This window comes from Aspergillus lentulus, assembly GCF_001445615.1.
Source record: "Aspergillus lentulus DNA, contig: Alt16, strain: IFM 54703, whole genome shotgun sequence".
Lineage (NCBI taxonomy): Eukaryota > Fungi > Ascomycota > Eurotiomycetes > Eurotiales > Aspergillaceae > Aspergillus > Aspergillus lentulus.
Window position 1 is genome coordinate 2,911,161 of NW_028322113.1, and position 27,526 is coordinate 2,938,686.

General features: G+C 49.8%; 10 protein-coding genes across 10 annotated transcripts; 6 read left to right on the forward strand and 4 right to left on the reverse strand.

The window, feature by feature from the left end:
• Nucleotides 1–1,907: 1,907 nt before the first annotated feature.
• On the reverse strand, nt 1,908–2,439 carry ALT_8403 (uncharacterized protein; the record flags this gene model as incomplete). Its single annotated transcript, XM_033561372.1, has 2 exons — nt 1,908–2,309; nt 2,431–2,439. The coding sequence occupies 2 exons, from the start codon at nt 2,437–2,439 to the stop codon at nt 1,908–1,910; spliced, it is 411 nt and encodes a 136-aa protein (XP_033417263.1).
• Nucleotides 2,440–3,320: 881 nt separating this feature from the next.
• ALT_8404 (FMN-dependent alpha-hydroxy acid dehydrogenase) lies at nt 3,321–5,109 on the forward strand (the record flags this gene model as incomplete). Its single annotated transcript, XM_033561371.1, has 5 exons — nt 3,321–3,348; nt 3,443–3,501; nt 3,567–4,812; nt 4,867–4,940; nt 5,023–5,109. 5 exons carry the CDS (start codon nt 3,321–3,323, stop codon nt 5,107–5,109), a joined length of 1,494 nt encoding a protein of 497 aa, XP_033417262.1.
• Nucleotides 5,110–5,485: 376 nt separating this feature from the next.
• On the reverse strand, nt 5,486–6,727 carry ALT_8405 (phosphotransferase family protein; the record flags this gene model as incomplete). Its single annotated transcript, XM_033561370.2, has 3 exons — nt 5,486–5,885; nt 5,941–6,446; nt 6,500–6,727. The coding sequence occupies 3 exons, from the start codon at nt 6,725–6,727 to the stop codon at nt 5,486–5,488; spliced, it is 1,134 nt and encodes a 377-aa protein (XP_033417261.2).
• A 703-nt stretch (nt 6,728–7,430) lies between these two features.
• ALT_8406 (uncharacterized protein) lies at nt 7,431–8,070 on the reverse strand (the record flags this gene model as incomplete). Its single annotated transcript, XM_033561369.2, has 2 exons — nt 7,431–7,963; nt 8,061–8,070. The coding sequence occupies 2 exons, from the start codon at nt 8,068–8,070 to the stop codon at nt 7,431–7,433; spliced, it is 543 nt and encodes a 180-aa protein (XP_033417260.2).
• A 1,459-nt stretch (nt 8,071–9,529) lies between these two features.
• ALT_8407 (RNA-DNA hybrid ribonuclease) lies at nt 9,530–10,918 on the forward strand (the record flags this gene model as incomplete). Its single annotated transcript, XM_089600418.1, has 3 exons — nt 9,530–9,740; nt 9,811–10,411; nt 10,489–10,918. 3 exons carry the CDS (start codon nt 9,530–9,532, stop codon nt 10,916–10,918), a joined length of 1,242 nt encoding a protein of 413 aa, XP_089455311.1.
• Nucleotides 10,919–11,687: 769 nt separating this feature from the next.
• Nucleotides 11,688–13,570, forward strand: ALT_8408 (putative Na/H antiporter; the record flags this gene model as incomplete). Its single annotated transcript, XM_033561367.1, has 5 exons — nt 11,688–11,805; nt 11,882–12,555; nt 12,610–12,692; nt 12,741–13,149; nt 13,199–13,570. 5 exons carry the CDS (start codon nt 11,688–11,690, stop codon nt 13,568–13,570), a joined length of 1,656 nt encoding a protein of 551 aa, XP_033417258.1.
• Nucleotides 13,571–14,958: 1,388 nt separating this feature from the next.
• Nucleotides 14,959–17,811, reverse strand: ALT_8409 (mRNA-binding ubiquitin-specific protease UBP3; the record flags this gene model as incomplete). The annotated part of the gene is made up of 5 exons (XM_033561366.2): nt 14,959–16,050; nt 16,115–16,277; nt 16,334–16,440; nt 16,498–17,229; nt 17,290–17,811. The coding sequence occupies 5 exons, from the start codon at nt 17,809–17,811 to the stop codon at nt 14,959–14,961; spliced, it is 2,616 nt and encodes an 871-aa protein (XP_033417257.2).
• A 1,088-nt stretch (nt 17,812–18,899) lies between these two features.
• ALT_8410 (RING-type E3 ubiquitin transferase MAG2) lies at nt 18,900–20,849 on the forward strand (the record flags this gene model as incomplete). Its single annotated transcript, XM_033561365.2, has 1 exon — nt 18,900–20,849. The coding sequence occupies one exon, from the start codon at nt 18,900–18,902 to the stop codon at nt 20,847–20,849; it is 1,950 nt and encodes a 649-aa protein (XP_033417256.2).
• Nucleotides 20,850–21,721: 872 nt separating this feature from the next.
• On the forward strand, nt 21,722–23,741 carry erg4 (c-24(28) sterol reductase; the record flags this gene model as incomplete). Its single annotated transcript, XM_033561364.1, has 5 exons — nt 21,722–21,759; nt 21,938–22,996; nt 23,066–23,397; nt 23,456–23,673; nt 23,730–23,741. The coding sequence occupies 5 exons, from the start codon at nt 21,722–21,724 to the stop codon at nt 23,739–23,741; spliced, it is 1,659 nt and encodes a 552-aa protein (XP_033417255.1).
• A 689-nt stretch (nt 23,742–24,430) lies between these two features.
• Nucleotides 24,431–25,699, forward strand: ALT_8412 (dienelactone hydrolase family protein; the record flags this gene model as incomplete). The annotated part of the gene is made up of 7 exons (XM_033561363.2): nt 24,431–24,491; nt 24,555–24,638; nt 24,690–24,841; nt 24,909–25,160; nt 25,233–25,344; nt 25,415–25,537; nt 25,593–25,699. The coding sequence occupies 7 exons, from the start codon at nt 24,431–24,433 to the stop codon at nt 25,697–25,699; spliced, it is 891 nt and encodes a 296-aa protein (XP_033417254.2).
• Between the last annotated feature and the right edge of the window lie 1,827 nt (nt 25,700–27,526).

Below are 27,526 nucleotides of genomic sequence, written 5' to 3' on the forward strand. Positions count from 1 at the left end.
GTGGCTAACAAAAAGGAGCGTTTCTTATCTTGCGAGAAATGTGAGAAGCAACTTGGAATGCACCCGGATCGATCAGGCCTGAGTCACAGGACAATGAGGCGAGGGGTGCAAAGAGAGAGGGAAAAACAAGTGGTGGGTGGGCGGAAGCAGCAATAATACCAGGTAAGGTAACGAGTCCACCAACAGCAAACAGAACGTCACTGCTATCGACGAACTGAATTCACTGCTGTGAGGGAGAGATTTCCGGGACAAGAAGTTTTATAAAGGACAGTGAACAACAGTCACTTTGCCAGGTTATACAGAGTGTGGACCGTCCAGATTTAACCTGCCGCTGAAAGAGCAGTTGTTCCCATTCAAAGTCAGATAATCCGTGGATGGCCAGGAAGCTCCGGCTGATTGGATGCGGGTGCGCCGGCAAGCCAGTTCGCAAGGCAAGGACAGGGCAGAACGTGATCGGACTATGGATCAGAATGGCACTTTCGAGAAGCAAGAAAATAGTAGGTAGTCAGATGTGTTCTCTGATTACAGCGACAGGGAAAAGTTATATTGTTGTCTACCTATCCTTTTCCCTGATGAAGTCACTTCTGGGGTCTTGAGGATAGTGATTCCCACAGTGGATCTTCGGAAGGCTGATCACCGCCGCGATGTATGAATGATGTCAAATAATGTCTACTCAAATCAGCTAGTTAATAATTATCATAAAGATGTGAGAAAAGAACATATAAATAGTCTTCGACAGCGCACAAGAAAGCATTTGTTCTAATCATGGTTGCTGTCGTGTTGAAGCGCTCTATTTATCCATGTGCATAATCGGCCATAACAAAACCGGGAAAGGCTTGGCTTGGGTTTGCGATGGATGTACGGGCAAGTTCAGAATGCTTGGCTAGGTAAGGATGCGAGGGAAGAGGCTGATCCTGTACGGAGTGCATGATCCAGGGATAGGCAATTTCGCCGGCTCATTATGTTGACAAGTAGGAAGAATCCCCGTGGACATTCGAGCGTACGCCCGCAATTGCATGACCAAATTGACATCCGTCTTCCACCATTGAAATTTGGCATTTTAGCTTCCGACCGATGATAATCTACGATAACTTATGGCCAGAGTGTAAAGCTACTCGAGGAGCAATGTCACATCATCGCAGTCGTGATTGCTACTGACCTGACTGTCGGCTCGCCGCACCCTCCCGATGAAGCAGCGCCTATCTCGTTATCTAACGGGGATCGGAGTATCAAAGTTCGAACTCGAAGGGTCTAGATGACTGCCTTAGTGCAGCCCCATCCAGAATCTAGGCCATTCAGCATTTCGAAATCGCCCCATTGCTGACCCATTGGTTTAGGTTGCATGCCTCCCTTGCTCCTCACTCGGATTCCGTCCACCACTCACCATTGCAGCTCAGCGAGGGTTACCAGAAGCGCGATGCAGCTTGGCCAGTTGCCAGTCCTCGTAACATCCTGCCCTCTCAACGTTCAGAGGCTGAAGGTGGGTTCAGATAGCCTCCCTCAGAAGGACCATGCTTGTGCATCCTTCCGTGTCGGGCACGGATGACAGCGAGCCTACTTGTATCACACTAAGTGCATTGTGTCCGCTGTGATGCATGTACTTTTGGCCTTTATTATCCGTTAGACACCTCCTTGGCAGCCTTGGCAGTTCCAAGTGGCATCACTGGATCAACTTGGAAGTTCATTGTCTCCGTGGTCCCCCCGTCGGTTCACCTTCCGCTCCGATCGTATAATTGCGAAAAAATACCGGTTGAGGGTGAAGCAAGCAGTCGCATTCTGCGGAATTCTTGGCGCTTGGCAGTCACGCAGGGGGAGGCTCCAAAGTTGCCGACGCACGTCGTTCTTCAGTTAGATGGATTGATAGAGATTAGGTTACGCGACGCCCCTTGCTGTCCGCTGCCCTGGACTTATCGGCCCAGCCGCACAGTCAGCGCGATGAGGGTCGCATACGCAGCCACACTCAGGGCTGTAAGGACCAGCACTGCATTCCCACTCGTCTTGAATTTGTGGTGATGAACACCGTCTTCTCCGACTTCGGAAAAGAACTGTCGGTTTCCCTGCTGACGACGGAAAAGACCGATGATGAGTACGCCCGTTCCATAGATAGCAAAGAGAGCTCCGGTGCTGTAGAATTCGCTGGTGAAGATCTTGAGGACAACGAGGGCGAACGAGAATTGTGACAGTGCTGTCCGGACATAAGCGCCTTCAAAAGTCCGTTGCGCGGCTCGTACTTCGACAATCTCATCCGATGTTAGAGCGACCGTCCGGGCACGATGCATCCGGAGATGATACCGGTCAGCTGCGCGCCGCTGGTACACGTCAGAATCATAGCACAGAAAAGCGGCGTAATAAAAGTCAACAATGCTTATCAACATGGCCAAACTAAGTGAAGGAATTTGTATGCTGATTTCAGGGATGCACAAGACGTACCTCGAACATAGCGACGTGTCAGGCAGGGTTGGATTGTATGAACCCGCTAATTCAAGTGACACAGGGACAGCAGACTGTAGAGCGACAAACCACAACGGAGTTGATAATAGCTGGGCTATTCGACTGCCCAATCCTATTACCGAGCTCTTTGCCTTCTTCTAAGAATACACGATACTCCAATTTTAGCTGGAAGTTGAGTCCCGAGAGTAGGTTGATACGAACTCCAGAAGTTTCCGTGAAGAGAAAACGTCACTTTCGGAGCTCACGTGGATCCCCCAGAGCAAAGACGGCGCCATATGGAAGGGCATCATAATCCCTGTCAATTGCTTGCTCAACACAAGATACCCTTACCAACAGAATTCAGCAACGGAATGTGGTCATATCTTGTAACTCTTCGAATCTGAGCAAGTACCTTCTTCTACCATACTTCCTTGGAATCTCCTATGATCCTACCATTATCATTTTGTTTAGTCCCAACATAGTCCTCATCTCATCCTTCTCTAAGCGGCCAACAAACAGGACAAACACAAACCCCAGCGTCGGCTTTCGACTTTGCCCAATGCAGTAATGTTCAATCACCGGTTCTCCCCCCATTCTTCCTCAGCCAAGGACTCGTTCCTTTTTCGATGGAATTGATGGAGCTGCCCCCCCACGTCGGCCTCTTGTCCGAGCGACTGGATGGGGACCCCGTAATTCGATCATGGTGGCTTTTGATAACTTGGACATCGGACAACAAATGTATATCTGCTAACTAGGTAGCCTGTCGGGTACAATTTCACCGACTTTTTCTGTTCCTTTTCTTGTCGTGGCCATTTCTCCTCCTTTGCCCATATCTTTGATCTTCACGCAGTCGCAGGAGTTGTGATTACCACTTCGTCAATACCATCAAAATGGGGAAGGTATTTGACGCTGCAGAAGGTACATTACACCTTAGACATCCATCAAGAGTTCCATGTCGATGTTCTGTCAATTGGTCAAAGATGTCGGCTAACCATATCATCGTAATGCTCAGTCGCGAAACATAATACTCCCGACAGTTGTTGGGTGATTTTGTATGGAAAGGTCTACGATGTATGTATCCTTCAGCATTTATCCTCTACTTGAGATTGGTTCGTTTTGATTGACACGACCTCCAGGTCACAGACTTTCTTTCCGAACATCCTGGTGGTGCCAAGATCATTCTCAAGCTTGCTGGGAAAGATGCTACTGAGGAATACGATCCCATCCATCCTCCGGGCATTCTCGAGGAGAATCTCAAGCCTGAGGCATTGCTAGGAACCGTCAACCCGGATACGCTACCCAAGGTACAGGCAGAGCCTTCCCCAGCGGTAGCCGAGGAGAGCCAAGGGCAGGTCCCCATGGAAGCACTCCTCAACATGGACGATATTGAGCAAGTAGCCACAAAGAATGTCAGCAAAAAGGCCTGGGCCTACTACTACTCAGCATCCGATGATAAAATCTCCAAGCGCTTCAATACCGAGGTGTACAGATCCATCATTTTGCGACCAAGAGTGTTTATCGACTGCACGAAATGCGATTTGGATACCTCTTTTCTTGGACACAAGCTTGGAATGCCAATATATGTAGCGCCTGCTGCTATGGCTCGCCTGGGCCATCCAGCAGGTGAGGCAGGCATTGCAGAGGCGTGTCGGAGCTTCGGAGCTATGCAAATCATTTCCAACAATGCATCCATGACACCAGAGCAAATTGTCAAGGATGCGGCTCCAGATCAGGTCTTTGGATGGCAAATCTATGTTCAGATCGACCGTAAGAAGAGTGAAGCGATGCTGGCGCGCATCAATAAGCTGAAGGCAATCAAGTTCATCGTTCTCACCCTTGATGCTCCCGTTCCCGGTAAACGAGAGGACGACGAGCGAGGCAACAACATTGCTGCGTCAATGCCCGTTCCCAGTGCTGCGAAGGCGGCAGACAAAGCCGCAGATGGTACTCCGAATGTGAGCCAAGCTGGGGGTGTTGGAAAGCAATTGTTTGCCGGAACAGACCCATCTCTCACTTGGAAGGATACTTTACCGTGGTTGGCTAAGCACACAGATTTGCCTATTGTTCTCAAGGGCCTCCAAACACATGAGGACGCCTACATTGCGTCGCTTCACACTCCGCAAGTGAAGGGTATCATTCTATCGAATCACGGCGGCCGAGCCCTTGACACGGCTCCTCCTGCGGTCCACACTCTCTTAGAGATCCGGAAATACTGCCCCGAGGTCTTCGACAAGCTCGATGTCTGGGTAGATGGTGGCATTCGACGCGGCACAGATGTTGTGAAAGCCCTTTGTCTAGGTGCCAAAGCTGTAGGAATCGGACGGCCTGCCCTTTGGGGCTTGGGAGCCGGTGGTGTCGAGGGTGTTAAGCGCACATTGCAGAGTATGTTTTACCCTCAGGAGTAGTCAGAAGCACATAGGCTGACATAATTTTTAGTCCTTGCCGACGAAACCAAGACTTGCATGCGACTGCTTGGTGTCGAAAGGGTGGAGGATTTAGGACCACAGCACGTAAGTTGATCCTCCCTCAATCTCGGAATCTGAAGTCGGCACCTTGAGTGTTTCCCTTCAGCCAGCTACTGACCTTGACTAGATCAATACCCGAGCCGTTGAGCAACAGATTTATGATGGGCCTTCTGGCCTAGATTCCATTCAAAGCGTTTTCCGTGCGAAGCTCTAGTCTAGAACATCTTAATGGCCTTTTCGCCTCTTAATACATGCTCGCTACTTGTGATCTGCGACCTGTACAAATACAAGTTCAAAAGAACCACCCATACCTTTGAAATGCTGCATGCTGAAGAACTCCGAACAAACCTCACTCCGTAGACAAATACAGATATAGGCGCCAATTTATCATGCTAGCCAATCGCTGTCCATTTTGTCTGTTGACTACTCTGCTCATGTACGAGTCGAATTTCCGTGGTCGCTCTTAAGAGTAGGTTGCTTGCAGCTGCCGATTGGCTTACAGCGATCCCATGTCCTGGACCATTCTAGTGTTGACGCCTCTGGCTGGAGTTGATCATGCTCATACGTTTCTCCTTCTGATCGCTCCAGCTCTAAGCCACAGGGAATAAGCACTTCAGCCAACCTCCCCCAAACCAGTTCAGATCCTTCTGCCAACCATTGACCACAAGATCTCTTCCAATCTTGACCACCTCTTCAACTTGGTCATTCGTTCCCCAACCGGGAACGGTACTGCCCAAGCAAAGGAAGTGAACGCCGACATGGATGGCGATCCGGAAAGCCATATCGTCGTCGATCGGGCCGTAGCCATCAAGCAGTCCTTCAATGAGCCAGACTCCTGCGTCGACGTTCTTGAAATGCTTGAGCTGGTAGAGCTCGGCGACCATCTGACCTAGATCGAGAGCTCGGGAACCCCAGTGACATAATTCCCAGTCCGTCACGAAGAGAGGAATATCGTTCTGCTGATCCAATGCGGTGCTTGGAATTAAAACACTAGATTCGTTAATCCCATCGAACTCTTCCAGGTAAACAGAAAGGATCAACTTACTTTCCTGACCAAAAGTCTCCGTGAATCACTCCAAACCCCTTCCCATCTTTCCGGCCCAGCTCCGCCGCTGCCATGTCCCTGACTTCGCAGAAGATATGCTGGCTTTCTTTGAGCAATGCTGGGAATTGATCGACCATCTTGGCGAGATTGTCATAGTTGATCATGAATTTGATATCGCGCATGACCTCGTTCTTCTCCATCGCTTTGACCAGGTCTTTCTGAGACTCTTCCGAGACCCAAGTGTGGAAAGCAAGCAGCCACTTTCCCAACGCACGACCGATAGACGCGGCCAGTTCGCGAGAGACATTTTGTGAGTTCGTGGGAAGGAGCATGAAAGTCTTTAGGTCCAGCGCTCCGGGCAGGTCTTCGAGGATCTGAGTATTGGTATCATGACTAAATTGAAACAGGCGAGGGGTCTTGACTGTGCAACTGGTATTATTGGCGGTGTCCGTCTCGGTTGTAGCGGGGAAGTCATTCAAGGCTTTTATGATTGTCTCCTCGAACAGCTTTTGGCTTTAGATCAGCACGAGTACCGTAGATTCTCTGCTTGTAGACTTACGCAGCGATCTGTAGTAAGCTTGAAGTCTCGCTTCGAAGCAACAAACTCCTCTCCGTGTTTGATGATAATCGTTTTCGTCCCATCCTGGAGTGGTCTAGCGAGAATACCTCGATAGACGAAGTTGGCCGTTCCTCCGCTGAGCCGGGTGAGAGAGGAGCACTCGTAGGGAGTCTGTGAGAGCTCCTGCGAGACGAGTATGGAGATATCCTGGTTTGAGATCTCAGACATGGCCGTGGTGTATAGATAACCTGAGAACGTCGAAATATATATGCTGATGGTTAACCACAGCTCAACTTCTAGAGGAGAATGCAACTCGATAACTGTTTCAACTGAAAATTATTTGTCGTCAGTAAATATGATCGTATCTACCTATATACTACTCAATAATATCCACTTAATACGGTTCACGACATGTTCGCGCCAATAAAACGCCCGCAGTCATATGAAGCTTTAAGTAGTCGACAGCGGGGACTGTTTTGGGAAATACTTTCGTTCGCCAAGAATACAGACACTTCGTGTTCACTTCAGAATGTCCTCTGGAAAGAACCTCATGGAAGACACTACGACCTTGACAGCTTTATGCAAGGAGAAGAGCAAAAGTTCAGATACAATGTCTCGGATTTCGTTTCAATCGCTAGTCATATCTGCGTAAAGGCATGGACACGTTTTCAATCATCGCTCTGATAAACAAAGATGCCACCATCTGCCACGATAGCAGGCCAACAAAGTCAACAAGCCAACGGACTCCAACTCTGACTCAAGGAAGATACGCGTCCGGGTTGATGTACTCATCGAAGATCTTCTCATACTCTAGGTCTCTTGGCGGCAGCTGAACCGGAGTCACAGAGGTCTATTGCAGTCAGCTTCAAGGTTTCTAACCCATGATGAGTTTGGGTGGTAGACTTACCTTGGGCCTGAAGTAGTTCTCTCTTCACGCCTCTTCCTGACGAGCCCTCGCGCGCAGTATTTCCAGGACATCGTCGTTATGCTCAGACGCCGCTACTTGCAAATACACTTGTTTGTAGTCGGTTATCATGTAGCCGGGAATGCAGTTGATCAGCATCTGGAGTATAGTCGGATGGCCGATCCGACAAGCCTGCAGGATCAAACCTCTGTGGAATCGCTTGTTTTTGGCGAGCATGCCAGTGACCCCCATCTCCAGGAGAGCTCGCACAATGATCGGGCGTTTGGCACGGATATGCTTGAGGATTTCGACATATCCGTGCAATTTTATGTTCATGTCCTGAAGAAGGCACTTGGCGACTTCCAAGTTTTTCAGATGATCCGCCCAATCCAGGGCAGTGTAGCCATGCTCAGTTTTGAGATTGATGTCGGCTCCCAAGCTCAACAGGCGCTTGACTTCGGCCATATCCTTTTCTAAGATTGCATGGTGCAGGTTGACGTGGAGGGCATGCCAGTACCTAGGGTCGTCCTGATCGAAACCTATCTCCGGGTCGGTTTCGTCTGTACACCAGTTAGTCAATCACGGTCAATCTCGTCATCAAGGCTGCCTTGCCTCGTGCCTCCTTGATGTATTCGGAGAACTGGGAAGTCCACTTACAGGTAGCCATGTCAAAGGCACTGGGGGCAGGTATCCTGCGTTCTTGACCTTTGGGAAGGATTCCGATTCAAAAAGGCAGTCGCGTCAACACGAGGTTTATATTTAGTCTATCTCTTAATACGGGGAGATACCTCTGAAGCTTGCCCGGCGTCAAATGCCCCAGTAAGGGGTCCGGTGAAGCTGCGCAGGAGAGTTGGAAAGCTGATATGGGTTTTCACCTGCAGGTCTGGATATTGAACACAGATGAAGCGTGAGAGCAGAATTTTGCAAGGGAAAAGATGCATTTCGTTTTCGTGTGTGTAAAGGCGTGCTAGTTGTCTCGGCGATGCGCAACGATATACAGACCCTTTAGGGCTCACGTTGGGAGAAACATAAAGAGACTTACAGACAAGGGGACTACGATCACGCCCTTTCCCATAATATAAATTACGATGCTCGTCCGGATAGATAACATTCTGTATCCGTCCACTATACCAGAAGATTTCCCTGCTTATGAGATCTATATCACTGAGTAGCTTCATTGAGTAGCTGTTATATACGTCCTCTGTATATCCCGGCAAACTAGGACAGCCGGTAGAGGCAACCAAATAAGCAGTACGTCATATTCCGTCCAATGTCAGTACAATATATCTAAGATCAGCAGCATCTGGACTGCGTCTATGGATTGTTGTTGGTCGATGCTCGACAATATATAGTCACGTGATATAATATACGCAACCACCAGTGGTCCAACCACCCTTTCGGATGTTGATAGTGACAATTATTTACACAATGCAAGTTGTGAATGAGCTGTATGGTATTCCGATAACATGAACTAACTATTCCTGCATTTTTGTGTGTTTGGGATGGACTATGCCATTGATATGCTTGCCCGAGGAAGAAAGTAGCAGACTACGCGGTGGTCCATATAGGCCCAGAAACTATTTAAGAAACTTCCCTCAACATCTCCCTCTTGAATCAAGGATAGAAGACTGATACTCCAAGCCGCTTACTTCATGGCTCAGTTTAATACCTTACCGTTGACAGAGGCTTCGAGTTATTCAGATATCCAGATGGGAAAAAGAAGAGAGGGGTGAAAGAGGAAGTTCTACCCCCAACAACCTCCACCATCACGCCGGAAACCCCCCCCCTCTCTCTTGCACTGTCGGGCCCCTCCACCCCCTCACCTCGACATTCATCGTTTATATCTGTTCAAGGCTCCTCGTGTCAAGAAAATCGATGCCATATTGATCAGTTCTGCATTTATTTTATCCACCACGCCTACCTTGTGGTTCAAATTCTCGGCTTCAAAGCTGGGGCCCCGGTGTCTCCCGTCGACCTGCGGACCAAGCATTCTCGTCCCTCGATCCTGCTCCACCGTACCTCGAAGCTTGGCTGCACTGCCAAGTAGAGTCTATTCAAGCTTCCTGCTTTCGAACGGAATATCGTCTCGCTTCTTTTCGACCCTTCCACAGCCTCTGTACGTCGCGATGAACAACAACACCACCCCTTCGCCTAGTCCCGGCCCTGCGGCGAAGACTTCCGCCAGTCCCAAGCCCAATGCCTCGGCAACGGCAGGTACCAAGAGAAAACGAAGCGCACCGGGGAAGTTCTATGCTGTCAAGGCGGGCTATCAGCCTGGCATCTACTACGAATGGAATGACTGCTTGACTCAAGTGACGGGGTACAAGGGGGCGGTCTGTAAGTGACCGAGAGAATTGTTTGCCCTGCTAAGTGCGCGGCTTGAGCTAATATTCATCGTATCCAATAGTTCAAGCTTTCCCGACCTACGAGGAAGCAACTGCTTTCCTTACAGGGACGCAGCTTCCAGGTGCCCGGGGTGCCGCTCCTTCGAGTTCGGAGCCAACAAGATTCTACGGCATCCAGCGAGGACGCGTCCCCGGTGTATACACAGATTGGGCCAAGGCGCAGGAACAGATCAAAGGGTTTGCACGCCCTCGTTACAAGAAATTCTCCACGCGAGAAGAGGCGGAGGAATTCGTCAGAATGGAGCAGGGAGCGGGAGCGGGAGCGGGAGCTACCTTTGCCGGAGGTACTGCTACGTCGCAGACATTGCCCGGCCCACCAGGTCTTACGGATGAGATACCAAAGGACGAGCAGGGAAACATCTTGGAACCGGGCACTGGTCCATTACCGCCAGGTGCGGAGGATGGATTCGATCCCAATGTGCTTTTGGACCCGGCCACAGGAAAGGTGGTTTACAAAACCAAGGAGCAGAAGACCACAACCAAGACGAGGCCGATTGGCCCTCCAGGGATGTTGCGTATCTACACAGACGGCAGTGCGCTGAAGAACGGTAGAGACACGGCAGCGGCAGGCGTCGGAGTCTTCTTTGGGCCCGGAGATACAAGGTTTGTCTCACAATTCTCCTACTTTCTACGCTAAAGTGCAATAACCTGGGGATTCCACTGACACGCCTTCTTCCCAGCAGAAACGTCTCGGAACCACTAAGAGGCAACCGACAGACTAATCAGCGTGCGGAACTTACTGCAATTCTTCGAGCTCTGGACATTGCTCCTCGGCATCGGGACGTCACCATCTTCACAGATAGTCGTTATGCGATAGATTGTGTGACTGTGTGGTTCATCAAGTGGCGGAAGAATAACTGGTTGACTGCAGACCAGAAGCCAGTCGAGAATAAAGATTTGATCGAGTCGATCTTGGTCAAGATTGAGGAACGCAATGAGCTCAAAGTCAAGACTCTATTTGAATGGGTCAAAGGACATAACCGCGACCCGGGCAACGAAGCTGCTGACCGTCTTGCAGTTAGTGGCGCTCGAAGGGGAGTTTCGGAGAAAGCAGCAGCTCTGGAAGCAGCACGCGATATCCCGGATGAGGTTCTTGACGAAGAATTCTAGGCTTGTAGACCTGAGAAACATGTTGTGAACATGTCTGTGATCTGAAGTTCTGATGGGTATATTAAATGGACATTCCGCATCCCACGAAGGGAAGATGCGACAACGGACTGAGTGAATTGAACATCAGATATCCTTTATGTAGCCCTATCCATCCATCTCCTTTGTCAACTACCTCAGGCATGCCTCCAATGTCCATCCTTATAGGCCATGGCATACTCCAGTATTTCCGAGACCGGGCAGCACCGGCCATTCCTCCAGCATGTGATTCGCTCGCCGCCTTTTCCTGCCCACTCACGCTGTTTCTTGGCGGATGTTTTCTTCTTCGAATCCTTCCCCTCAGTCATATCTATCGATTCTTCTTCCTGATCCTGCGTGGACTAAAATCTCGATCTCAGTTGAGCTCTTATGGTTGCGTGCAACGTCCTTCATCTTTCCTCGTTCAGGCAGGTAGACTTGCGTCCCAGAGTGCCGAGATCAGGCCTATCGCCAGCAAACATTTACATGATTGGAAAGAAGATTATGGGAAAACTCGTTTATATTACTATGATTGAATAACACTGGCTGGTGATTTATGAGATTCAATTATCTCTTCTGATTTATTTTTGGAGCATCATTATCACGTTTCTGCATAATCCTGTCAAACCTGCCCACGCTGTGACACCGCTTGACCGCATTCCGCACGATAAGCCGGACTAGCGATTTGTGGTAGATTGACAATCAATAGTTAACGCATAGAGTCGAAGCTGCAAGCAAGGGGCTACGAGTAGCCATGCCTACTCTCTCGCTGATCAACTTCAACATCGTCTGTGCGACGTTGGGGGGTTTTATCTCCGTCTTTGGACTGGTGTCCTATTTGTTCAAGGAGAGGTTCTATTTGTCTGAAGCATGTTCGTGGGATGCCCTTCCTTCTAGGACAACAAATGCATTGCAATTAGTACACTGTGACTGACGGGCAATACGCAGTAATCTCTCTATTGGCGGGGATCGTCTTCTCCCCCCATGCGGCCAATTTTATAAGGCCCAAAGAGTACGCTCTAGGTTCGGAACAGAACCTAGAGGAAATCACTCTGTATTTCACCAGACTCGTTCTTGGGGTCCAGCTGGTACTGGCCGGAATTCAACTTCCGAAGCGCTACTTGCAGATAGAATGGAAGAGCCTGTCGCTTCTTCTGGGTCCAGGAATGGCCGCCATGTGGATGTGTAGCAGCTTGGTGATCTGGGCTATGATTCCCAATTTCCAGTTCCTCCACGCACTGATAGTTGGTGCCTGTATCACTCCAACCGATCCCGTGCTCTCCAACTCTATCGTGAAGGGGAAATTCGCGGACAAAAACGTGCCCCGTCCTCTGCAGAGAATCATCGTTGCCGAGTCGGGAGCAAACGATGGCCTTGGTTACCCATTTCTCTTTTTCGGATTGTACCTTCTGAAATACATTGGAATGGATGGTCAGGGCTACAGTGGAGGTGCTGGCAAGGCAATTGGCCTCTGGTTCTACGAAACATGGGTCTATACTGTAATCTTGAGCGTCTTGTACGGGATCGCCGTTGGCTGGGTTTCCAGAGAGCTTCTTCATTGGGCCGAGGAGAAGCGTTATGTTGACCGCGAGAGTTTTCTCGTCTTTGCCATCGCGCTTGCAGTATGTTTGGTACCGCTGCACCTCGAAGCACCATCAATTGCTAATCATGTACAGCTCTTTGTTCTCGGAACCTGTGGCATGATTGGGACCGACGATCTTTTAGCTTGCTTTGTTGCAGGAAATGTCTTCACTCAGGAGTAAGTTCCCGTCGATAGATCCGAGCATACTTATACTAACGCAATCAGCGATTGGTTTCGCCTGGAAACGATGGATGACTCGCTCCAGCCGACTATTGATATGCTTCTTAACTTGGCCGTATTCATGTGGTTTGGCGCTGTTTGTCCGTGGTCTTCGTTCGTGAACAACGACATCATTCCAATCTACCGCCTTATATTCCTGGGCGTTCTGATTTTACTTGTTCGCCGGATGCCGATCATCTTCGCTATGCACAAGTACATTAATCAGATCGAGCATCTCTTTCAAGCTGGCTTTGTGGGTTTCTTCGGCCCCATCGGGGTTGGAGCCATCTTCTACCTGTCGGTGACCCGTGAATATCTGCGTACAATCACGGTGAACGGCGAGGTCCGTGAGGACGCGCAGAGGGTCTCTGAAGCCGTTGACGTGGTTGTCTGGTTTCTAGTTATATGCAGCATCGTAAGTTTCCACTGATAACCGGACGAAAACGTCGCTAACGTGCTGTCAGGTTGTTCATGGGCTTTCCATCCCACTGGTCAAAGCTGGATATCATCTCCCTCGGACTATCTCCAGCGTTCTCAGCACCAGCAGCCCTACGGACCCTGAACCGGTCCCTATCGCCAATATCAGCCATACCCACAGCACCGCCACCCGGGGCGCATCTGCCAACCGAGGCCGTAAGCGCGGCAATGGGCGCGAGCCTCCGGAACCTACCGTCTTCCAAATTGGACGATCTGTGATTCGGCCAGCATCTTCTACGGAGCAGCCGCAGATCGGGACAGGAAATGCCGAAGAACCTGCTAGACCGGTGAACCTCATTATCCATGACTGTGAGACGGGCGCCATTCCAGCTGCTGCTGGTCCGACTGCCGAGAGATAATGATCTCAGAGGGATCCATTGCTTCCGGCAATACCAGCCTGGAATCTCGTTCCCCGACGGTGTCCGGTCCCTGGACACTTAAAAGATGCTTTGCCAATCCGGATACATGAATAGGCTCAGCTTTTGATAGACTGTTGATAGATATCGCGCGGGCTTTTGCGTCTATACTTGGCTGCTTTGGCACATTTCTGAAGATAAATGCCCCGATGGATATGGTCAAATTTCGTTGGACGCCTTGTTGATACAGCACAGACGATACCTATTACATATTACAGATTCGGGATCAGGCACAGCAAATTAGATGAAAATGTGTTAGATTTTCCTAAAACATGCTTTTGTGATCTTCATCAACTCCCATCCCATCCTTTTTGTCCCGTTTTGACCACCACTCACTCCATCAAATCATCATCGTCGTCATCATTTGAAACACACACCCCCAAAATCACCCCTCATGAAAGCAAATGTCCTCATATTTCCATCATGAAAAGGTTTACATGTAGCTAGCGCCTATCGAGGCAAGGAGTAGAGAACCAGTTCAGCGGCCATCCCACCAGAGCCGGGCCTTCACAGCCGCCAGTAGTCCCGTTCGTGCACACGTCCTCCGCTCGAATGTCTGCCTGATCAGTCCAAAAAAAAAAGCCACGCACCCTCTCAATCAGCATGTCTATGGATAAGAAGATTCGTAGGGTCGTCATAAGTCCAATCCACGCCACATATCAGAAAAAAGACCCGATTTTGTCCGCAAGGCAAAACCAAATGTGGAGCTATGCGAAAAAATGGGGGTATATACCGGAGAAACATTCCACCAGATACAGCACTGCGAATACAAACATGGTGAAAAGAAGAGAAGAAAAGGATAGTCGTGACGAACATCATCGGGAAGAAGAGAGATACCGGAAATAAAACCGGTATCGAATGCAAGGCGCCCATCACGGAAAAGTCATCTGAGCAAGTAAAACAAGGGCTGAGTGCAGATATAAGCCAAGTCATGAGGAAAGAGTGGATGGATGAAGGAAACGCTTGCTTCCTGTAGCCGATATGCCTCGAATAAATTCGCTCAAACAACATCCGCTTTATGAACAGTCGACTCATGACAAAGGAACTGCGGATGGGTGTATGTACAGCTGACAGAGAGACTAGGGAGGTCAGCAAATGATTCAGAAGTCCATGCATGATAGGTCGCATCAATGTAACGAATCAGGCGTACAGTTAGAGGGCAGTGATTTGGAGGACGGACGAGAGTTGAAAGGTTAGGATTGCACATTGGCAGAGTGATGGTAAGGCGAGCGGCAGAGGCGTCTTACTTTTTCGTTATTGGGACCTCCCGTTAGGTCGCGGCGCCTCCGCCTCTTGGAACTCAACGATGCTTTTCAATGCCTGTTTGGCGTTCATGCAATACGTTGGTAGAAGAGAAGATATGCCACTTTGTTATCACGAGACCCATAGCGGCCGATGGGAGTCCTGACTCCGGAAGAACTTCCCGAAGCAGCGGCAGAGGCCCCGTTCAAAACGGCGGAGGTGGACTTCTTGCTCGAATGGCCTCCCGTGCTCGTTCCATTCACTTGACTCCAGCCTCTTTCATTGTCAGACTGCTCCTGATCATCCTGGTCAATATGACCAAAGATGTTAGCACTGGGGGTATTGTCTCGCTTGTGTTGCTCGAGCGCGGCAGCGAGCACCTTCGGATCTTCCTCGCCGCCGGCTTCCGCGACATCCTCGCTTTTGATCCGGCGAATAACCGTATCGTCGAGGCGAATCCACTCGCGACCGTCTTGACGGCGTACATCTACCGTATAATGCCCGCCGCTAGCGTTTCTGCCATGGTGATAGATGACACCAATGAGGCGGTATTTGGGCAAACCACCATGAGCCATCATAATATTGCGTTTGTTCGGGGCGAAGACCTCTCGGGGAATCTCAAGGTCCAAGGGATACCCAATCTTCTTCCATATCTTCTGCGTACCTCTGGTCACGCTGTCATACTGGAACCGCTTCAGATGGAGAATGAGGACAGGTGGCAGATTCTCAATGAATATTTGCTTAGTGGCAGTGACGTTGGGACCACGAGAAGAGTTAAAGTCACCTTGGATGCTCTCCGGCTTGGTTAGACCTTTCAGAGCGTCGACGATATTGTGGATATCAGGGGAGCCAATGTCGAGCTGCAGAGGCTGATAAGGCTCCAAGGTCACGGAAGTCTTGTTGCCCGGTACCTTGAACTCCGATCTGATCTTGCCACCGAATATCCTGGTGATAGGAGACTCCTGCGCGATGTGACCGGAAGAGCGTGTGACTGCAGCCTTTTGTTTGTGTCCGACTTCTAGCCACCCATCACCAGACTGCTCCTCTTTATCAATCGATTCAGCGGATGTTGAAGCCGCAGGTTTTGTCGTGCTCGCGTTTTTCGCAGCTCGAACGCATTCTTCGTGCATTTCCTCCAGAAGGAATCCAAGGAATTCTTGAGCATCCTGCTGGTGACCTCGCTAATAAAAGGATAGTTGATGAGCAAATCACTCTACCAGTGTGTGTGTGAAGAGCAAAACTTACTTGCATATCCCGGAATCGTGGTAATTGTCGAATCACTTCGTATACAAAGTCCGGGGTAAAGGCTTCGCCATATTCTTCGAGCTCATTAGGTTTCAGCCGAAGCCTCAACTGTTCTTCCGAATGAGAAGCATCAATGACACGGAATTCTTTCATGAACATGATCCTAAACACGATGTCAGTACAGTCGTATGTAGTGGGAAGCATGTAGGACAAACTGACATAGCGTCGACCATAGGAAATGCGCTCTGGACGCTATGTGATGCTCGTCTGCCGACATGATCCAGGAATTGATAAAACGGTATGCAGGAGACCAGAATTTGAAGGACCTGTTCTCAGACCTTTAGTACATGCGAATCAGCAAACCAAATCGCGCGCCAACTTACGGAGTTCATGTAACACATATTTCCAGTATTTATAAGCCCTCTTGGTTCAAGAAAGGCGATCTTGTCGCTGTACTGAGAAACGTCCTCCCCAAGACTGGTTAGAACATCTGCCAGAGATTCGCTCTTGCGCATGACCAGGCCGTTAGACTCGACCGAGTGAGCACCAACTGGGCCCGAGACTCTCAACGTTCCTTTTGCTCGAACAAGGTCTGCCCAGGACTTAGGAGCAGCACGTGGAGGCGAAGCCGCCTTGGCTGTCTCTTCAGCGGCATCTTCTTTTGGTGTCTCGTTCACTGGGGCAACAGAGGCTGTTGCTGATTTAGGAGTTTCAGGATCATGACTCGCGTCGTCTTTAGGTGGCTGGCGTTGGTGGGCTACAGGACCTGGGATGACGGGCAAAACAGGCACCACAGGAACGGCGGGTTTTGATCCTTTCGAGTGTGACTGGGAGCGGGCCGTTGTGGAGACAACAGCTGAAGACGGTGTCGTGGGCTGAGTCGAATCCGCAACCGAAGGAGCAGCAGATAGGGATGGAGTCTGGGGTTCTGATTGTTCCTGCACAGTCTGTTCGACCGGCTTCTCTTCAACTAGTTTTTCTCCCTGATTAGCTAGTTGTGGTTCCTTTGAAGGCAGCTCGACCGAGACAGATGAAATTTGTAAACTGCGACCCTTTCGACGTCTGTGAGGGGTCCTGGCAGGGAAAGGACGATCGGGTACCGAGAGCCAAGGCAACTGCAGTCTTTTGGTCAGCGAAAACATCCGACTGGCACTCAGGGAACTCAAAACACTCACCGGAGCACGGAAAGGCTCACTCGGAGCAGGGGCAGCGGGTATCACATGCGCTGAAACAGATGGCGAAGACACAACTGGACTGGGTGTGAAAGGAACAGGAATTTCCGCAGGAGACTGAGCCTGCATGTTTAATGGGACAGGCACCGGTCCGACGGTCGGAGACATGGTAGATTGAAGAGGAGTCGCGGCCCTAGGCTGTATTGCAAGCGACGGGGGTGGCATGTGAGATGGAGCCATCACAGGCGGCGAATGAGGGTACGAAGAGACAATCATTGGCGCATATGGAGGCTGAAATGGTCGAGGAGGAAGTTGCATCTGAGGATACGCTGGATACCAATGACCATATTGTTGCGGTGAGTAAGCAGGAGGTGGATGGCCGTTCATCTGAGGGTGATAACCCATATAGGCGGGCGGAGAGCGCATGTTGGGCGGCCCTCCAGCATAAGGTAGATCTTGTTGTCGTCGAGGAGGCGGCATGGGTGGCTGCCCATGGGGCATTGCGGGCAGATGATGGTTCATCATGTCCAGGCACGTCGGAAGGTTGCCTCGACTTGTTCAGCCACGCGTTGCCTCAATGGGAGCCATAAGAATCACGAAGTGAGGTAGACCAGGAGCTGACGGAGCAGAACCCGTCTATACGGCCATCGCAAGCTCGAAGGCGGAAACGGCAAATATAAATGCGGAGGTCTTTTTGCTCGATGTCTCTTTTTGGTGGCCGGAGCTAAATGGGATCTGTCAGTTCAGGAACGTAGAGATCGTAGGATCCATGATCTGAGACACTTTACCTAGGAGGAGACACCTTAATCTCAGTAAAGCGACGAATGAGATGCAGTAAAAAGGAGTATGTCACAAAGAGGCGCAGATCGCAACGGAAGAAAGCGAGGAGGCCAAGCGATGGAGAGTCCGATTTGGAGCTGAGATGAGATGCTGTTTTTTGGGCGGGCGGCACGTGCCTGAGGCTCTCGATGGCTGCCAAGACATGACATACTCGCCCCTCCTCCTCATTCTTCATCTTTCTTCCCCTGACAGGAGAGGGATCAGGACTTGGTGCTTCTCCTCTCCCCGTGTTAGCCTTGGGGCCTCTGATTGGTGTCATCGCATGCTGAGTGCATTTCCTATGATCTGCATTCGCATCGAGGGTTGATCTCTCTCTCTCGTGCTGTGGCTCAGTCTCGGCCTTCCATTCTCTTCCCCTCATAACACTACTTCCTATCCGCTCTCCCCCGCCATAGGAGATCACGATCGGCCGTCATCGTCGAATTTGGGTTGAGAGATGTCGTGCAATTCTGGTCAGGTGCCCAATTCTTCAAAAGTCGTGAATATTTCTAGCCAATCCGTTTCCGCGGCGTTTTACTCAATCCCCTCGGTCGATAGCGGTTCTCAGAGGCGGACTGGGGGCTCTGGTAGTTTCGGAGCAGGATTGGCAGCGAGGAATTCGAGTTCCCCAAGAAATAACCAGGCTCTCAAGAGCCATCACAAGCGGCAGAGACGTCCTCGGTTGCTGGATGATGACGAGTACAGCGAAACTGTATGTGCTTCAAAAGCAATCATTCTTTTTTCAGATCTTTGATCAGAAAACTAAGATTTGTTATTTTGCTGCTCAGGCCGTCATGAGATCGACAACGAGTCGTAAAGGACAAACGTCCATCACGCATTTGATGAACTTTTCCCTACCTCCACGCCCGCAATACCAGCCGCCACCACGCAATAGCCGTCGATATGCTTCGTGGGGATTAGGCTCGGGTTACCATGCGATGGATAAAGCTCGCTACGTGCACGCAAATTACCGGTTTATTGTGAATCCCACTCGAAGTTATCATGCACAGGCGGCGAATGCCGATGTTCATCTGGATTGGGATTCGGTCTTACAGGTCCTGGTCTCGGCGCAAACCCAATCCACAAGCTGTCCCATCTGTTTATCTACGCCAGTAGCACCTCGGATGGCTCGGTGTGGTCACATATTCTGCCTACCGTGTCTGATTCGCTATATGCACTCTACTGACGATGACGCTCCTGTCCCTGAGAAGAAGGCTCGCTGGAAGAAGTGCCCAATTTGTTGGGACTCAATCTGCATTTCAGAGATCCGACCTGTAAGATGGTTTCGTGGGCAAGAAGGAGATATCCCTGTCGAAGGCGGTGATGTGGTGCTGCGACTGGTGAAGCGAGATCCGGGCAGCACCCTTGCACTACCGCGCGATGGCGCAGAGAGTCTCAACCCCGACGAGGATGTTCCGTGGTACCATGCAGCGGAGGTAGCTGACTACGCTCGAATTATGAAAGGCGGCGAAGATTACATGATCACTCAGTATGACGCAGAAGTGGAAGATCTTCGAAGGCAGGAAGCTGAGGATGAGCTTTTATTTGGCGACGATACTACGTGGACCAAAAAGGCTATCGCCGCCATCAACGATGCGAAATCAAAAATTAAAGGGATTGGAAATCCGCCCGATATTCAGCGACAACCTGCTATGGACAAGCCACCCAGGGAAGTCGTCCCGGTGCAGTCACCACAGGATGGTATTCAAACTGGGGATACCTCGTCAGCTGAGTCCATCTCGTCAGGCGTGGGCGCTGGGGCTACTACTACTCCGGCTACGACCGGTGACGTAGACCGCGTGGCAGAGGCTGTAGCCAATGTTCAGTTGAACTCGGCTCCGGAAGCGAAGTTGAAACAGAAAGATCCTGGGCGTAGCCGAAGCTCTCATGCAGGCGATCGGACTCGGGAAGGCAATGGTCCTCACCCCCCCGACCATCCTTTTTACTTCTATCAGGCTCTTCCTCAATTCTACCTGTCTCCGTTGGATATTCGCATACTGAAGGCTGCTTTTGGAGATTACGCTACATTTCCAGCGACGATTCTTCCCCGCGTCGAGCGTATCTCAAGCGGACATATCGTTGACGATGAGCTCCGAAAACGTGTCAAGTATTTGGGCCACCTTCCACAAGGATGTGAGGTAAACTTCCTCGAATGCGATTGGAGAGATGTGGTCGTTCCAGAGATATTGGAGCGCTTCAGCGCTGAGACTGGAAAAAGAAGGAAGCGTAACAAGGAGAAAGAGGCACGCGAAGAGAAGGAACGACTCCGCGCGGAGAAGGAAGAGGAGGAAAAACGCTGGGCTGCCGCACGCCGCAGGAGACCCAGCATTGGCATCAGTGATCCACCGTTTTCCGAGCAAGATTTCCAGCCATTATCCAATGACCCTACGGCTGCCGGCTTTCCGCCCTTCGACGCTGGCTCGTCGTCCGCATCACCGCCTCGGCCGTCCTCGCAGTTTGGCGCCTTAGCCTCACCGTCGACCACTCCTCCCGGAGTTCGTACTGTTTGGGGAACTACCGTCGCGCCATCAATCTCAGAGTCGTCAGAGCTTCCCTCGAGACCCGCTCGCCACGACGGCTGGCGCGAGGACTGGGAAGAAGAGTTACTGGCTCACCAGGAAAGGCAGTTGCTGGCTCAGACGAGTCTGGAAGGAAACCAACCTTCTTCTGCTGGTGGTGGCGGACGCAAGAAGAAGAATAAGAAGATCACGCTCATGTCAACCAACATTCAGAGAGGAGCATGATTGCATGAATACCTGTCATTGTATAGCGGCACATTCGCCTCATTTTCTTCCATTTTTCCTGCTCATTTTTTCCTCTTCAGATTTTTTAGGTCTTTTTTATTCATGGTGTTTTTTGGAGGGAACCATTCTTTGGTGAGTACAGGTGGTCTTACGGGCGTGTATCTCTCTCTTGTTGGAGCATGGCATGGAGTTCAATGGTTTGAAGATCTCAACAATCTCGGAAATATACAATTGCCTGCTGAAATAGATGCTGAATAAAGATATGAATTCTCGATTACCTGAAGTGACTGTTTTGGTTGGTTACTACGCGCAAACCTCAGATAGAATAATAGTGCACTTGCTCGCCCGAGGATTGATAGAATCTCTGATCTCCTTGGATTTTCTACGAATTCAGTTATTCTCCTTGAGCTCAGACTGCAGATATTTCTACTAAGGTCAAATGCTTTTATTAACGTAGGATGGGATGGAATGCACCAGTCATTAAGCGTTGAGGGACTTGATGAACTCGATGCTCTCAAGGTATACATCATAAAGCATTGTATGAATCCATCGAGTGACATTTTTACCCCATTCATTGAATGATCCCATTCTGAAAGTAATATTTACCTCTCTTTTGCCACATTTTTATCCGTGGGAAGAGGCCACAGTGCAGTCGACGATCTTATCTCCATTCTCTTCCCCAGTTGTTGTGGTGTCTTGGTTAGTATTGGTCGCAATCTAACCCAAAGTAAATAATAATTGTTGTTTCCACCCCCAAAAAACATTCTTCCGCCCTCCCCTTTCCTCCTCAACCTTCTCGGTTCTTGCTCTACACTAGATAAAAGTGCTCAATTGCTTACCTCTTAACTGGGACAATTTCATGAAAGAAAATCATGACTGTCACACGCTCCCAAACAGGGAAAACCCCTAAGTGAGTAGATTGGTCCCTGTGCGACGGAAGGAGAGTGTGCAAAAAAGAAACCGAAAACCACCTTTTGCGACAACGAACTTGCTGGTCTCCCTGATCGCTCGCTGAGTCTGCTTTTTCTCCTTTTCGCAATACACAACGTTGCGAGCTTACCAGCCTAACTAATTTTTTCTTCGCATAGGAAATTGGAGCGCCCTGGTTACGTCGAGACCCCTGGCCGACGAGTCACTCGCAGCAGCGTCGCTCTAGCATCAGAGACCAGTGCGGACGACGTGTCCGATTCAGCGACCGAAATCCGCGGGAGATCCAAGTCTACTACCCGGAGACGTCAGATAAAGACCGAGGATGCGCCTGAAGGGGAAGAGAACGGACGTGCCAATGGACACACCAATGGACACACCAGTGGACGCGCCAATGGTTCGACGAAGAAGCCACGAGTCATTGACGGTTGGGTTGAGGGCAGGGATCCTAAGATTGACTACAGTGGAGAGTTCGAGTTTGGAGGGTCCTGGGGAGTGCTGTCCATGATGATCGGGTTCCCTCTGCTGATGTACTACATGTGGATTGGTGCCGTCTATTATGATGGCAAATTTCCCCGTCCTTCGGAAGGCCAGAGCATGTCGGAATTTTTCGCACATATGGGCCATCTGGTCTATGAAGGCGCTTACCCTTCGCTCAGAGCTTGGATCATTTACTGGGTATTCTTCGTCTTCGAAGGTCTATGCTACGTCCTTCTCCCTGGGGTGACTGTCATGGGCCGAGCTCTGCCGCATCTCGGGGGAAAGCAGCTCCCCTACTACTGTTCCGGCGTCTGGTCTTTCTATACCAGCATTGCCCTTGCTGGTGTCCTTCATTTTACTGGGATTTTCAAGTTGTACACTGTCATCGATGAGTTTGGGCCTCTTCTGAGTGTCGCCATCATCTCCGGCTTCCTGGTGTCCTTCGTCGCATACTTCTCCGCGTTGGCTCGTGGCGCGCAGCATCGCATGACCGGGTATCATATCTATGATTTCTTCATGGGCGCGGAGCTCAATCCTAGAATGTTCGGTATTCTTGATTTTAAGATGTTCTTCGAGGTTCGCCTTCCTTGGTTTATCCTCTTCTTCATCTCTCTCGGTGCTGCAGCTCGGCAGTACGAGGTCTATGGCTACGTTTCTGGGGAAGTTGGGTTCCTCCTCATGGCGCACTTCTTGTACGCCAATGCTTGCTGCAAAGGTGAAGAGTGTATCGTGTCGACCTGGTAAGCTTTCACCCATGTCATGCTCTTGTTTGATTATAGCCGTCGCAGCCAGGAACTAATTCGTCTTAGGGACATGTATTACGAAAAGTGGGGTTTCATGCTCATCTTCTGGAACTTGGCCGGTGTGCCCTTGAGTTACTGCCACTGCACGATCTACCTTGCCAACCACGACCCCGCTACTTACCGTTGGAACCGTGTCTTCCTGGTGTTCCTGTATGCAGCATATCTGTTTGTTTACTGGGTTTGGGATACAACCAACAGCCAGAAGAATCGTTTCCGTCAGCAAGAGCGTGGTACAATGGTCTCTCGGAAGACTTTCCCTCAGCTCCCTTGGCAGACTCTCAAGAACCCCAAGACAATCACTGCCGCCGATGGTTCCAAGATCCTCGTTGATGGATGGTGTAAGTGATCGGTCTCTTCAAAGCAGCACCCAGTCAAACGAACTGACCTTTGGCACAGATGGCAAGGCTCGTAAGATCCACTACACATGCGATCTTTATTTTGCCTTGAACTGGGGCTTGATTACCGGCTTCAGCAGCCCATTCCCCTGGTTCTACCCCATCTTCTTCGCGTGCATGATCACCCACCGTGCGCTGCGTGACATCCAGCGCTGCCGGAATAAGTACGGCGAAGCCTGGGTGGAGTACGAACGACAGGTCCCGTATCTGTTCATCCCCGTAAGTATTGCTCAACTTGAAACGCGACGAACAGATTGACTGATTCTGGTCTCTAGTATGTATTCTAAGGGAAGACTGAGCGGTTCGACAGCTTTAGCTCGTGCCTTCACGTGGGCACAACAATACCTCAATACCCTCTCATCACGTACAGGGACTTGGTATATGCCATAATAATATGCAGCCGCTTATCGGTCTGGAAGAGCTATATTACCGACTCACCTACATCTGCTTCTTACTTTACAACAGGAGTCTTTATATTCTTGATATATTCGTCCACCGGCAGTTCACTTCGATTCATGTACATCATTAGATTGACTACTACCGGTCATCACTTGGTTTCCTTTTCGTTACTTTTCTTCTCCTTCTGTTTCCATTACTATTACCCCTGTCCCTTGATAAAGAGGGGTTTATGACCCTAGCGAGACTCTATCGCTTGAATGATAATGTATAAATTCCACGGAACAAAGAAGTCAGCGAATACTTCGTATCTCCAGTGTATCATCAGTGAGCATCGAATCCAGTCATTTGAAGCCAACAAATATATCTTATCAATCACATGACCTGTCTTCATCCCTCCATCGCAGCTTATCGATAGAGCAGTTGAACCCCCACCATGCGTCGCGTGAAAGTCAGTAATAGCTGACTGAAAGGCGCAATTGATTCAATTGATTGCGCTAACTGTTCCACTGAGTTTAGACTAAGATCATACAGAGTCAACTGAGCACATTACATACCATCTAATTCGCTGCCACCCGTCATGTTGATCCAGGAATCTTTCTACGATGTGCCCACCAAGACGGATGGAAATGGTACTATGCGTATGTAACCAAATGACTCCAAGACCCCAATAAAGATTTATCTGCTTATCACAAATTGGTCAGGTATCTACGTGTTCCATCCCACTATTCCTGGATACCCCAAGGCTCGATTCCCTGGTGTAGTAGTGTTCAGTGAGATCTACCAAGGTGCGTACACAGCTTCGCGGCACTGGCGACGCCGGAACTGACTGTAGCCAGTGACTGGACCTGTCTCGCGGTTCGCCAGACAGATTGCGGGCCAGGGATACATCTGTGCTGCGCCGTCCAGCTACCACGAATTCACCGGCCCGGAGCCACTGCAGTACAATGCTGAAGATACCGACAAGGGAAACCAGTGGAAAATCAGCAAGGTATGCACCCACAAGCCGAGTCACCATTACGGCAGATCATGTCTGAGCGCTGCTAACCGAGATGTAGAAAATAGCCGCTTACGACGAGGATGCCTCGTTGTGCGTTGACTACTTGCTCTCTCTGCCCACTTGCAATGGCCGGGTAGGCGCAACGGGTATGTGCCTGGGTGGCCATCTTGCGTACCGCTGTGCGTTGGACAGTCGCGTCAAGGCGGCTGTTTGCTACTTTGCGACGGACATCCACAGCAAGACCCTCGGCGAGGGTAAGAATGATGACAGTTTGGCTAGAGCGGGCGATATCAAGGGAGAGCTTCTGATGGTGAGTTGATTTCGTTTAGGTCGACGCTCTGGGATTTGGGGAATAGTCGACAGCTAAGTGACAATGGTTTAGATTTTTGGCAAGAACGACAACCATGTTCCACCGGAGGGTAGAGACCTGATCCGCAAGACCCTGCATGAGAAGGGGGTACTGTTCAGCTTCTACGAGGTCGCATGGGCTCAACGTACGTTATATTATGACACTCTGCTGTTAATAATCAGTTCCAAGGTGGTGCTAACGGAGAGCCCCGACAGATGCATTCATTCGAGATGAGCTCAGCAAGGGACGGTATGACCCCGCCATTACCAAGGTATGCTTCGAGATGCTGCTCGAGTTGTTCGGACGGACATTAAAACTGGACCTGGGCGAACACGATGGTAAGAAATTGGAGATCGAGGATGTATGCTAGATTTCTCTCAATGCGCCAATAAGAGTGCATCTTACATGAAGATGTTCTGGCCCTGCCGCTGTCTACGGCCGTCCGCCACAATGACACCTCTTGGGCCGATGTATTCGGCGTTACAGGCTCCCCGCAATAATAATAATCTGTGCCGAGTTGAAGACCAGACAGTTGGAAACAAACGGCCCGCTTGCTATCATCCTTGATAGAGGTGAACTTTCGGAGTAGCTGCCTATATCGATCGTTGAACAAGACAAATGGGAAAGCATTCACTAAGTACAACACAGCATAACACTGGTATGGGGAATGGAACCCTTCAGCCATAAGAATTGCTCTTGAGTAAATTCAGGTATAAACAGGTATATATTCCTGAAGCTATACACCGTATCGCCGACTCCGGGACTTCTGAATCGGCAATTCCAAAGATCAACCCATACAGCAACCTGGTCTACGAAGAAGCGCAGCTTGAATCATCCGACCTCATCGACTTGGAATTTATAAACGATAGCAGTAACCCAGGCAAGGTACGAAATGTGACCGGTGCCTTAGGCATTGGACTGAGTAGGATGATGATCATCAGTGATGTATGGCTTCAAAAAGCAAGGAGTAGACCACTATCTATTCCGTATCCCATACGGCATACCCCATGGAAAGAGGGAGAAGATACCTTGGGAAAATCGGGAGGCTGATGAGGTGTAACTTGTAAGACAGTCGGTGTGGTCAGTCAGTTACAATACCGTATTTTGGCAGGCCTCATCACAGGTAGGTAAGGTAAGATATTATGTTACTTTTGGGGAGTTTTGTTGCTTTTGTCTTGTATTGGTAGAGTCTGTGTACTGAAACCACGCGAGTAGGTTCTACAGGAGGTTGGGAAGGACATGTCGATTGAGAGACAACTGCAGATACAGTACTAGCTACTCCGTAGTAGCAGGCATAACTTCATACCGTAATTTGCTGGTAAACCTGACTCTGACTGTACTTTATCCCTAGGTTGAGCTCTTTGTGCAATTGAACTGACTGCATGACAAGTAAAATTACCTTAGAGTTTGATGTATCAAATCAGGGACGAGTAGTGCAGGCACCAAGAATAGAAAACCGGGGAAATCAAAACAATCCATGGACGAAGATGGAAGAACTTCCTTGGTACAATCCAAGCACAGCTCGACCAACCACGGTTGAAGGACAATATTCTGTCTAGTGGTCTGTTATTGTCAAGGTGCCTTGATCATCAAGTTCTGGCAGGAGAAACATCTCCAACCTCGATGAATCAGACCAAGCTCCAGGATCATGGAAGGAATTCAAGAAGGTATGGAGTATCAGAGTTCTCTCCATACGTAGTTGGCGCTCAATTAGCCCAAGACCCCAGCCTGCTCAATTATTGCTTCGTCTGGAGTGTTTGGTCCTTGAGTCAAAAATCTTCAGGAAGAAATCCAATTATGGCCCGTTAGAATTCACTAGTATTGATTCATAGACAGTATCATTTTATTTTATTTTATTTTATTTATTTTTTTGGGGACTGGATATGTAGTCTATGGCGTCCGATTTATCTTCTCTACTCCGCGCTCTGTAGGCTACTGTTCCCGCTCATCGACGTTAATTGTCCTGATGGTGTTTTCGCTCTAAGCCACCTCGTGTCAAGTTGACCTGTACAGCCATTTCTCCATCTTCAGTTCCACTTCCTTTCTTCGACATATTGTCTACTCGCATACGGAGTATATTCTTGCATAATCTGCCATCGTTCACGTCCTGTTGCATTGCCCTCGTGGATGACAACAATCTTGCAGCCTCAGTTACGGACGCTTTGGAGCTGCAATTGACTCACGATCTGCCCACCACGGTTTTCATCGATTAAATCTCCTCACTTTTGGCTGCAAATAATAACAAAATTTGTGCTCTTCGTCTTGGACTTGCAGAGACTTAATTGACACAACGATCAACATCATAATAATCCCACGGTTACTGCCTT